Raw genomic sequence first — 13073 nt, forward strand, 5'->3', positions numbered from 1 at the left:
AGCAAGAGATTCAGTGCAAATTTAGAAAGTTGAAGACATTGAGTAATGTTGGTGTCGTTTTCTGTGGCATACTAAGGAGACAGCAGAAGATGGTCAGTGGTCAGTCTCCATCCAGCTGGTACCCATTGTCCATTAGTTAGGTCTTCAGAAAAGATAAAAGACAACTTTTGTGACAAAGCCCCAGGGGCTTCATTAAAACACTTTGCCCAGAAATTGGTCAACAGGGACATGACAAGTTTTTATACCACAGCTACTATTTTTTTGCATACTTTATGTAGAAATCTGAGAGATGTGCCCAGCCTCAGGGGGCTGATTCTCCATCCAGGGGACAGCGCTAACAGAGTTATGAGTTATGTGGTATTAGTCTGTCTGGGTCTTCATAAGAAGACAACACGGAGTGGGTGGCTTAAACAACAAATATTGATTTTCTTACAATTCTGAAGTCTGAATGTTGAAGATCAAGGTGCTGGCAGGGTTGGTTCTTGGTGCGGCTTCTTCCTGGCTTGCACTGGGCCACCTTCTAATACACTGCGTCTCCCCATGGCCTCTTCTCTGTGTGCACGTGAAAAGTGAGAGGTCTCTGGTGTCTCTTCCTCTTCTTATAAAGACAGCACGTCTATTGCATTAGGTTCTCACACTTATGACCACAATTAACCTTAATTATATCATTAAAATTCCAATATAGATCCATTGAATTTAAGGTTTCAGCATATGATTTTAAAGAGGGCACAATTCAGTTGATGACACAAACCAAGAGGTGGTGAGAAACATTAGAATATATATATATTTTTTAATCACTAAGGAATAATGGGCCATGCCGGAACTTGTAGGAAAGTTTCTAGTAATCAGTGAAACCTCAATTGTAAGAGGAAAATGTGCCTTCCTCCTTTCTTTTCTGGCAGAAGAATGTGAGGAAGCAGAACCACAGATATCAAAGAAAGAGGAGCCCTGGGGACAGCTGAGGTGCTGGTGAGGAGGGAGAGCACTGAGCAGATGAGGAAGCCCCGCCCTCCCTGCACCTGCTCCTGACCCGGCCTCCTGCTCTGTGGGCCCCGCGCGCCCCCTGCTGGTCCTGAGCGGCACCTGCGCCCGCCCCCTCCGCCTCCCTGCAGGGAGGTTTGTGTCTGGGCTCACACTCACCTCCCCTCACTGTGTCTCTCGCACAGTAATACACGGCCGTGTCCGCGGCGGTCACAGAGCTCAGCTTCAGGGAGAACTGGTTCTTGGACGTGTCTTTTGAAATGGTGACTCGACTCTTGAGGGAGGGGTTGTAGTTGGTGCTACCACTATTACCATAGATACTCCCAATCCACTCCAGTCCCTTCCCTGGGGGCTGGCGGATCCAGCTCCAGTAGTAGTAACCGCTGATGGAGCCACCATAGACAGCGCAGGTGAGGGACAGGGTCTCCGAAGGCTTCACCAGTCCTTCGCCCCACTGCTGCAGCTTCACCTGGGACAGGACCCCTGTGAACAGAGAGACCCACAGTGAGCCCTGGGATCAGAGACAGCCTCCCATATCGTCATATCTGCATCCCCTGAGACACTCACATCTGGGAGCTGCCACCAGGAGGAGGAAGAACCACAGGTGCTTCATGTTCTTGCAGAGGAGGTCCATGACTCTGAGAAAGCATTTCCCATGTGAGCTGCACCCTGAATTTAAGGAAATGTGTGGTGGTTTCCTGTGGGTGCCTAAGTGAGGATTTGCATGTGGGTGGTGCCTTTGTATGGAGAGGTGAAAACGGATGAGGGAGGTCCAGGCTTTGGGGCTCACCCTGAGAGGAGGATGCTGGCTCTGCCTCTAAGAACTCAGTTCTCTTCCTGGGGCCTCCCCTCATCAAGCCCAGATTCCTCTGCTTCCAGGTAGGGAGATGTGCTCAAGTAGCTGGTCGGGGAGATGAGTGTGATCATGGATCGAGGACAGATTTTGGAATAGGTTCAATGCTGTTCTACCCGTGAAGATTTATATGAAACCAACCAAACATCCAGGTTATCTAAATTGTCAAATCTCTATTCAAAATATTAGGGCAGCAGATAAATATATTCGTCACAGTGAATTTATATAAACCTACATCCATGCAATGTTTATTGTAATTCAGAATATCCATCATGGTTAGAGGGAATATATCTGTCCCAGAGAGTGCATCATAAAAAAAAAAAAAAAATCTGAGACCTTCCCTTTTGTGAACGTTTGAAGTTTAGGATTTTGTCTGCAATCTCAGGAGAAGGTAGTGGGACGTATCTCCAGCCGTGTCAATGTGTGATGCTGAGAATGTGGTCTGACCTTTATACACTTCTGTGTGAATAGATCCATTTTGGGGATCACAGTGACAATTTCAATCAAAAACTATACTAGGTCAGCACAGGAGCATAGTCTCATCATCAAGATTAGTGCAATTGCCTTTCCTGGGAACAAGAGAGGACATCTGTGAGCCCTCCCCTCTGAGAGCACAAGGAACTCTGGTTCTTCCCTGACAGGTCACACTTCTAAAACATGGCTGGACAATGACACTCAAGCCCAGAGTCCTCACCCACATATTTATCATTTCAGGTACACCTGTGTCTGAAAGACTTTCTCCTTCATTGAATTGCATGAACATACCTTAGAGTTTGCGGTATTGCAACTTGGGCATTTGACATTAGTTTGGTGAATTATATAATAAATAATCTATCTCCATGGATGTGGGTAACAGGAGAGTCATCAGAAGTTGGGTGTGTTTCAACATCAGGACAAACCTGGGCTCTCTTGTTAGGACTGAACAAGTGAGCTGACCTGTGGGACAACAGAGGGAAAGACACAGAGCCAACATCCAGAGCCAGGTGAATCCCTTACCTACCAGGTGGTCTCTGGACATCTTGTTTAAACAGATCCAGAAAGACCTTCCTCACCTTCAGGAGAATTATGGACATTGAGGGAATTTGAGATAAATTTTTATTTACAGAGAATAATTCATAGGCTTGTAGACATCTATGTGGGTGTGTACAGGATTGCTAGGATATGCTCATACACAGAACAGAAGAAATAATTCTATTTCATGGAAAGAAAACCAAAGAGCTTCTGAATTGTAGGTATTCTTTGCCACAAATGTGTCAGGTCACTAGATCATGTTATGATGCTGGAGGTAACACTTCCCAACCTTGTCCTGGAGACAAAATGCAAAAGAGTAAAGATTCAAGTGAGATTCCTTTGAAAAATACAAGTAATGAACAGACCAAAACAAATGAACCATTATGTAAAGAGTGCTAATGAAATGAAACAATAAATTCCATGTTGAGGTGACAGGGAAGTTCCATCTGACAGCTCATTTTCACCTTTATGGGTACCGAGTGCCCTCTGCAGCCCAGCTCCCACCCTCAAGTGAGGTTTCTGTCTGAGCTCTGTGAGTGAGCTGGAGTCATTGTGAGCCATTCAGAAAAGTAGTTGATTCTACTTCTTCAAACGGGAATTTAAACAATCAACTCCTCACCTTAGCCAGTCTATTTTTGTAACTGTGCGTGACCCTTGGGAATGCAGTCACCATTTCTTTCATAATGAGAGTTGACTGTGCCATGAAGGTAACAGGAAGATGGGTAAATTTAAAGTCTGGGTACATAAACTGCTGAATTATCAAAGCCTGGAGCCAATCACCTTCTGTCATCTTGCTTAATTAGTTGTGAATTTGTTTTCAGTTGTTTAGTTCAAGTTCCCATAACTCACTTTCTGATAAAATAGTCACATACGATAATCTTGAGATATTAAAATGAAAAACAATCACTAATTTCAAAATGAAACCAACTTCCAGGAGAGATGAAAATTCCTTTGTGGTGAAGGGTGTGAAGGGTGGAGACATGGTTGAATACTGAGGTTGTGTTCACAATTGTATTATTTTAATTAGGGAACTTCCGTACATCCCTTATACTTATTAGAAACTCCCATTGAGAACCTTGATCTAACGCAATTAGTTGATGGGTCACAAAAAAAAAAAAAAAAGAAGCTGAAGGTTATTGAGCAGGAATTGCTATTACAACTTTAGCTTTCCTTTAGAACACATTCCTCTACCTGATGTGAAATTAGCCCAGGTGCACTGATGAGCGTTTTACAGTTAACCAAAGACCAGGAAATGGGCACTCATGTATGGAGCAGGGCATGGCCTGGGATGCTTTGCAAACAAAGTGGCTTCTCACGTCTTCTGGAAAACCCATCAAAATGGGCAAGTTAGGGATCTCTTAGGAGCATCTGTCTATACCACATTCATGGCTAATATAACAGTGGAAGTTGATGCAAAATGAGATCATATGGAAGATAAACTGCTGCACCACTGCCTCAGCTCAGCACAGCTACCTCTTCCCTCAGGGCTTCTGACTCTCTAAGGATGTGGGTTTCCACACTGTGTCTCTTGTACAGTAATGCACGGCTGTGTCCTCAGCCTTCAGGCTGCTGATCTGCAGAAGCGCCGGGCTGACAGAGGTGTCCATGGAGAAGATAAACCGTCCTGTTTAGCCCTGGGCATACGTTGGGTTCCCAGTGTTGGTGTTCATCCATCCCATCCACTCAAGCCCTTCTCCAGGGACCTGTCTCACCCAATTCATACCATAGGTGGTAAAGCTGTAACCAGAAGCCTTGCAGAAGACCTTCACTGAGGCCACAGGCTGCTTCACCTCAGGCCCAAACTGCACCAGCTGCACCTGGGAGTGGGCACCGGTGGAGAGGAGAGAGGATTGTGTGAAGTCTCACTTGACTGGCCTGGTTTCTCTGTCAGCCCTGGGACTGGGGAGTCCCCTTAACTTTTGCTGCTGACGCCAAGAAGAGGATCCTGTGGGTCCTGTCCATAGTAGGGTGTGGTCACGAGGAGGGGTGTGGTTGTTGGGTGTTGCTCTTAGGGCACAGAGTTATCTGTATTAGCCTCAGTGATTTGCATATTCATGAATGATGCTATTTAATAGCCCAATTTCTGACCCAGTATGAGAAAGTGCAAATATATGACACATGGACGGCACAATTATAGAAGCTGAGAGTTCAAGCTGTAATCCTGTTAGAGGCCATGTGTCCCCTACACATCCCCGAACTCTGTGTTGACAGAGCTTCCCCCACTGGAGAACAAGCTCCCCCAGGACACACACCTCACTTTCAACCCACATTTGAATGAATCAGGGGCAAGTTGAACCAGTTCTAGACCTTAATATGCAAATGCATTATTTTGGGAATGAGTGTGTCTATCCAAAAATTGCACTGATTTAAAAGAAAGGAGCTCTTCCTGACCTCCAGCTGCTTACTATTAAGATAACTAGCAGAGTTTGAAATCCCCATTTTGAAAGTGGTTCTTATTACAACATCCAGTTTGATCAATGCTCACAATTGAATGGAATATTTATACAAACATCAGAAGTCCTTGGGAATACTTATATTAGATATTTTTAAAGGAAGTCCCGGGCCCTGAGAGGAACCCCTCCACAGCCTCCTGTGCACCTGCTCTGGGGCGGGAGCCTGTGCTGGGTTTATCCTGAACGCTCCCTGAAGCCCAGCCCCTACCCAGCAGGAGGGTTTCTGTCTGAACTTACAGAGTGTATTCCAAGCCCGATATAAAGTGGCTGTGCCCTGGCTCAGAATTCTCCTTTAGTGACACAACATGCTTCTCACACCATCTTTTGAAATACTGAATTGGCCTTCAGAAACCCAGAGAACTGTACAGGGAGACCCGAAGAAAAGATCTCATGCATCACTGGGGAGCCCTTTCCTGGAGCTCCAGAGGCACTGAATCGTTTGACATATGGTGAACCCGAAAACTCTTCAGGGATTTGGGGGAGACTCATTTCTTTTAGGGTCCTGCAGTTGATTATTGCACCTGAGAATGCCTGCAGGTGCAGTTGCATGTGGACAGAAGCCCAACTCAACTCTAATATTCAAATCACACACACACACATACACACACACACACACAGTGGCTAATTTTACCATTAATCGGCCCATATTTTTCCTTTCTTTTCTGGTATCCATGTCAAGGAAAGCACTCCCTACACTGGCACTAAGGATGGGTATGTGTCTACTTTCTGCAAACAGAAGTAAAGAAAACAGAATACAAGTGGACATCTGGGAAGTGCGTGCACATTGAATTCAGCTGGTCTCACTTTGGAATCCTGCAGACGTGCCATGAAAAGTAAATGTGAGGCTAATGAGGGTGAAATCATTTCCTTGGTGCTGAAGTTGCTGTTGTCAGAGGCTTCAAATTGCTCTATTTTCCTGAACATTTTTTATCCTATTTTCCTCCTCAGATAGAGTTTGTGCATTGCCACACTCTCATATTTAATCCATATTGACTAAACTGGTGAGACGTAATGTGTGGAACACGGAAGCATTACATGTTCTTACAGATGAATCTTAATACTCTGGTGATCTTCTTTCTCTGGACTGTGCCTGATACAGCAAGTATCCAGGTGTGAAGCTCATTTTTGCTCTTTTCTCGATGGAACATCACAGGAAAATTTTTGTAAATGTGCCTCTTTTTGCTAATTGTAGCCATTTTCATGATAAAGGAAGGCTGCTGGTACGGGATTGTAATGGGGATGGATTACCTTTCCCCACATACATAAGGATGTAAAAATGGGTTGTCTGCCTGAAGAAGGTCTCGGTGTTTTATCAGAGATTTGGTCTCCTGGTAATACAGCCATGCAGGCATCTAGGTGGATTCTCACCCTGAGAACCTGGAGGTTCCTGGAGGAAAGGGCGATAAGAGTATGGGGGGGTGGGGTCCCCAGGATCTCTCACCCTCATGCTAGTCCAGACATGCTCTTTATGTTTATTTAGTTCAGATTTTCATATAACAAATCACACAGCCAGGCTCATTTAAATTATCCATATTCAGGCCATATGGGACCAGTAGCTGAGTATAATAATTACATTGAACTCAGACAAATCTGGTCCTAATCATGTTTACCGTAGCTGAGAACACCTATAATGACTCACACTTAACTTGGAGAGTATTTTCAAAACAACTGTAAAGTGTTGCTGTGGAGCCTCTGTGGGGTTGATTTTTTTGAATCAGCCTGTCATATGATATTCTGAGGATGTAGACCTTTACACTTAGATGGCAATTATTCCTAGTGTCATGGAAATGGCTGGCAGCCCTCAATCTCACACCTTTGGTTCACCTGAGGCTACAAGTATCTGATAACTGCGGACTCTTTTTTCATGGATGACTCTGGAAGATTGTCAATCAACTCAGTGCTACAGACAGGTAGCTAATGGAGGGTTCTGTCCACCGCCACTGTGAGCATTTAGGTAAATTCCATGTGTATATTGTGAACAGTGCTGCAGTGAACCTACATGTTTATATTCCTTTTAGGTGTCTGTCCGCTGTGGGATTGTTGGGTCAAATGAAACTTCAGTTTTAGGTTTTATTGAGGATCACCACACTGCTTTCCACAATGGTTGAACTAATTTATATTCCCACCAAAAGTGTATAAAATGTTCCCTTTTCCTGTAACCTTAGCAGCATCTGTTACTTTTTTAAGATTAGCCATTTTGACTGATGTAGATGGTAATTCTCATCAGAAGTTTTATTATGTATTTCTCCAATGATAGTGATATTCAGCATGGTTTTCTATGTTATTTTGCCACATGTAGGCCTTTTTGTAAGTGTCTTTTCATGTCCTTTGACCACTTTTTCTTTCTTGTATGTTTGTTTAATTCCATGTATATTATAAATATTAGACCTTTGTCAGATGTATAGGTGGCAAATACTTTACTTCCCATTCTAGAGGTTGCCTGTTTACTCTGTTGATAGTATATCTTGCTATGCAGAAGCTCTTTAGTTTACTTTAGGTCCCATTTGTCAATTTTGGATTGTGTTAAAATTTCTTCTATCATTTTCAGAATAAAATATTTGCCAGTTCTTATGTACTAAATTGTATTGCCTACGGTATTATCCAGGGTTTCTATAGTCTTAGGTTTTACATTTAGATCTTTAATTCACATATTATTATTTTTTCAAATGATGCTGAAAAAGCATTTGATGAAACTCAACATCCTCTCAGGAAAAAAAAAAAAATTAAAATGGGTATAGAAAGAACACATCTCGGCATAATAAAAAGTTGTGTTCCAGAGACTTTCAGGTAGTATTATAATGAATGAGAAATAACTAAAAGTCTTTTCTCTAAGATCTGGAACGTGACAAATTTCCCACTTTAACCACTGGTAAAGCGTAAATCCTTCTGCTGCCCCCATAGCCGGCTCTTACCTGCACGCGCCACCTACTGGCCTGGTGTTCAAACTGCATGACCTAATACAAAGCCGCTACCACCAGTGTACAGCAGGTGAAAATGAGATTAGCTTCTCAACACTTCTGTGATTCCAGCTCCGCAAAAGACCACGGGCCTGCTCACATGCTCAGTATGTTACTACTAAAGCTTGAATTTGGAAAAGGCACAACACTAAAACTATTAATAACAAAATAAATCCCACTGAGTAGATGCCCCTCACCTGGCCATTTCCATCACGGCTGGTGCTTTTGCTTGTCAGGCTGAGTGGTTCATGTTTGTCACCCTCTCAGGAGCTCAGCAGAGAACTCAGGTCACTGTGCATTTCGTAGACCAACCCATTGCCTGAGGCAACGGAGAGCTTCTCCCTGTGCACAGATATCAAGCATGTACTCATATGCTTCTCCCGCAGTCAGCTCAAATCCGTAAGGCCACCTACTAACGTGAAGGGTAAACTTAACAACCCAATATAAAATCTGCTGAAACAAATGCATCCCAAATGAGAAACAGTTCCTGAGGCCTCCACTATCTAGGACCTGCAGGAGGCAGTGAGCCTGCTCACAGGCCCAGTACATTGTTTTACAACCATCATTTCAGAAAGCCACTAAATAATGACCATCTATAGACAAGAAACAATTACAGAGTCTTTGCCACTGAGTAAACCAGGAACCAAATAAAAAGACCCACCCAATATGCATGATATTCACATTCTAAAGGGAATGAAATTTTCATTAAAATCAAAATGAATTCAAAAATAGTAACGGATAGTTTAGCCAATGAAAAGCAAACAGATAAGCAATTCTGGAAGTATGAAAAAGCAGAATTACAAGACCCCGGATATCACCTTAGCTCTCCAGCAATAGAATCTAAACGACATTATGTATTTGAAATCTCAGATAAGTAATTCAAAATGTTTATTTTAAAGAAGCTCAATTAAGTCCAAAAGAGAGTTGACAACCAAAACAAATAAATTAGAACCACTCAGGCCAGGCTTTGTGGCTCATGCCTGTAATCCTAGCATTTTGGGAGGCTGAGGAGGGGGAATTGTGAGGTCAGAAGTTCCAGACCAGTCTGGCCGACATAGTGAAACCCCATCTCTACTTAAAATACAAAGCACTGGCTTGGTGTGGTGGTGTGTGCCTGTAATCTCAGCTACTCAGGAGGCTGAGGCAGAATTGCAAGAACCTGGGAGGCGGAGGTTGCAGTGAGCCAAGATCACACCATTGCACTCCAGCCCAGGTGACACTGCAAGACTCTGTGTCAAAAAACAAAACAACAAAAATCAGAACAATTCAAGATTTACTTAAGACTTTGATTTTTAAAAAATGATCTTCAGGGAATAAAAACTTCATTGAATTATAATTAGAAAACACAGTTTAAAACTTGAACAAAGGACTACACTAAACTGAAGAAAGAACATCAAATCTGATCAGACAGATATTTCAAATTAACCCAGTCAGATAGAAATAAGAAAATGAACAAAATCATTGGGAAGTATAGGATTATGTAAAACAATTGAAACAGTGGATCGTGGATATTCCTGAGGGAGAAAATTAGTAAAAATTTTTAGAAGACCAAACTGATGGAATAATTGAGGAAAATATCCCTAGTCTTGCTACAGATTTTCACATGCAGATAAAAGAAGTTCAGAAAACTCCACGACAAGACACTGGAAAACAGACGTAACCAAGATCTACAGTCCTCAGTCTCTCTAAAGTAAATAGGAAGAAAAACATTCTAAACTTCACAAAAAGTGTCTATTTATCTGAAATTCTATTAACTAACAATGTACTTCTCAGCATAAACTTATAAGATAGAAAAGATTGGACGGACTCTCAATTTCAGATTATTTAAAGAAAAAAATAAAGGAAAAAAATTCTATGTCAATAATTCATTTTGTATCCTGCTAAACTAAGCTTCATAAATGAAGGAGAAATAAAGTATTTCTAAGGTAAGAAAATGCTAAGGATATTTATTTACACTAGACCAGAACTATAAGAAATGCTCAAGGGAGTCCAAATATGGAAGCCATAGGTCAATACTCACCATCATAAACAACACAAAATTATAAAATTCACTCATAAAACTATTACACAATTAAGACTACAAAGCCACTAGTTAATAATTAACATGACAACAGGAGCCAAACTTCACATATCACTATTAAGTTTGGATATAAATAAGTGAAATTCTTCACCTAAAATATATACATTGGTAGAAAGAATAAAAAAGAGTTTTGAAATTTATGCTGCTGACATGAAACTCACTTAATTGGTAAAAACACATAGATTCAAGATCAAGAGGGTGAAAAAAGATATTTCATGCAAATGGAAACCAAAAGCAAGCAAGAGTAACTATGCTTATATCATATAAAAACAAACTTTCCGTAAACACCAGTAATTAAAGACAAAGAAAGTCATTACATAATGATAAAATGATTGATTAAAAATACCTCAATTCTAAATATAGGCGCGCCACACACCAGAAAACCTTGCATGTTCATAAAACAAATACTATTAGACCCAAGGAAGAACATAGATAATACCGACAATTGTGATGGACTTCAATGCCCATCTGACAATCCTAGACAAATCATTGAGACAGAAAATCAACAAGGAAACACTAGACTTAAATTGGACTCTAGATCAAATAAACCTAAAAGATATGAACAGAACATTTAGTTCTGATGACTGCAGAATATACATTATTCCCATTAGCAAGGAATATTTTCTAAGATGGATTATATACTATGCCAGAAATAAAAGTCTTAATAACTTTTTAAAAAATGAATTATCTTCTCAGACCACAGTAATACAAAGCTAGAAATCAAACCCTAGAAGAATACTCAAAATTACATACACACACATGAAAATTAAACAACCTGCTACTGAATGAACTTTGGGTCAACGATAAAATTAAAAAGGATATTGTAACATGCTTTGAAATGCATAAAAATGGACAAACAGCATACCAAAACCTTTGCAGCAAAGACCTGTTCTGAGGGGGAAGATTATAGTGTTAAATGACCTCATCAAAAAGATCCAAAGATTACAAATTAACAACCTAACATTACATATCAAAGAATTAGAAAAACCACAACAAACCAAACACACAGTAGAAGAAAACAAATAACAAAGACCAGAGCAGAACTAGATAAAGTTAAGAACCAAGAAATACAAAGAACCAACAAAATAAAACACTGGGTTTTTGAGATGATAAACAAAACTTACAGACCACTACCTAGATTAGGCAAGTAAAGTACACAGGCAATTTAAATAAGCAGAATGAGAAACAAAAAGGAAAAGATTACAACTGATGCCATAGAAATATAAATGATCAACATAGACTACTATGAACATCTCCAGGCTAACAAACTAGAAAATTTAGGGTGAACAGATAAATGTCTGAAAACATGCAATCTCCCAAGATTGAAACAGGAAGAAATAAAAATCCTGAAGAGACCAACAAAAATTAGTGATATTCAAGCAGTAATTTTAAGAAGTCTCAAAAAAGAAGCCCTAAAACAGATGATTTTAAACGGTGAATTCTGCCCAATATACAAAAAGGTCTCCTAGCAATTCTACTGAAACTTTTTCAAAAAGTTGAGTAGAGGGTGTTTCTCCCTAACTCATTCCACAAAGCCACTAACAGCCTGATACCACATCCATGCCAGGACCCAAAAAGGAATACTACAGATCAATATCACTGATGACTATAGATGTAAAAATCCTCAACAAGACACAAGAAAATTGAATCCAATCACATATCAAAAAGATAAAATGCCACAATCTACTAAGTTTTGTTTCAGGGATGCAAGGATGGCTCAACATTCATGTATCAATAACTGTGATCCACCACATAAACAAAATGCAAAACAAAGAAACATATAATCATGTCAATAGGTCAAAAAAAAAGCATTTGATAACATTTAGGATTTCTTTATGATAAAAACCCTCAACAAAATTAGAATAGAAGGAAAACATACCTCAAATGAATAGAAACCATATATGACAAACTCACACACAACATTATACTGAATAGGAATATGTTGAAAGTATTCCTCCTAAGACTCAGAACATGTCAAGGATGCCCACTTTCACCACTCTTAATCAATATAGAACTTGAAATCCTGGCCAGAGTAGTCAGGCAGGAGAAAGAAATAAAGACACCCAAATTGGAAAAGAGAAAGTCAAATTATTTTGTGTTTGCTGATAATATGATTTTATACTTAAAAAACTAATATTCTTTAGAAATACTCCTAGAATTGATGTATTAATTCAGCAAAGTTTTAAAATGATGGAAAAAACATACAAAAGACAGTACTATATTTATACACACGTAACAAGCAGAGAACCATAGATGCGTGGAACAGGATAGACATTCAGAAATAAAGTCACAAGCCTGCAGCCAACTGACTGTGACCAACTAGACAAAAAGCATATCCTGGGAAAAGGTCACCTTGTTCAATAAATAGTGCAGGAAAAACTGAAAGGCTATTTGCAGAAGAATGAAACTGGACCCATATCTCTCACTATGTGCAAAAGTTAAGCCAAAACCGGCCGGGCGCGGTGGCTCAAGCCTGTAATCCCAGCACTTTGGGAGGCCGAGATCGGCGGATCACGCAGGTCAGGAGATTTGCACATCCCGCATGACCGTGAAACTCGGCCTCTACTAAAAAATACAAAACTAGCCGGCGCTGTGGCGGCGCCTGTAGTCCCAGCCATCCGGAGGCTGGAGGTGCTGCGGAGAATGGCGTGAAAACCCAGGATGCGGATTTATGAGCTGAGATCCGCCACTGCACTCCCTGCCCGGCGACAGAGCCAGACTCCGCCTCAAAAAAAGTT

At 40.9% G+C, this 13073-nt stretch overlaps 1 gene segment (V, D, J or C); it reads right to left on the minus strand.

Annotated features, from left to right (window-relative positions):
* Positions 1-227: 227 nt before the first annotated feature.
* LOC101011800 lies at positions 228-1666 on the minus strand. The segment is given in 3 exon segments: positions 228-598; positions 1141-1464; positions 1549-1666. Coding segments are annotated over 3 exon segments (531 nt in total).
* Positions 1667-13073: the final 11407 nt, after the last annotated feature.

Source organism: Papio anubis, chromosome 7, assembly GCF_008728515.1.
Source record: "Papio anubis isolate 15944 chromosome 7, Panubis1.0, whole genome shotgun sequence".
NCBI lineage: Eukaryota > Metazoa > Chordata > Mammalia > Primates > Cercopithecidae > Papio > Papio anubis.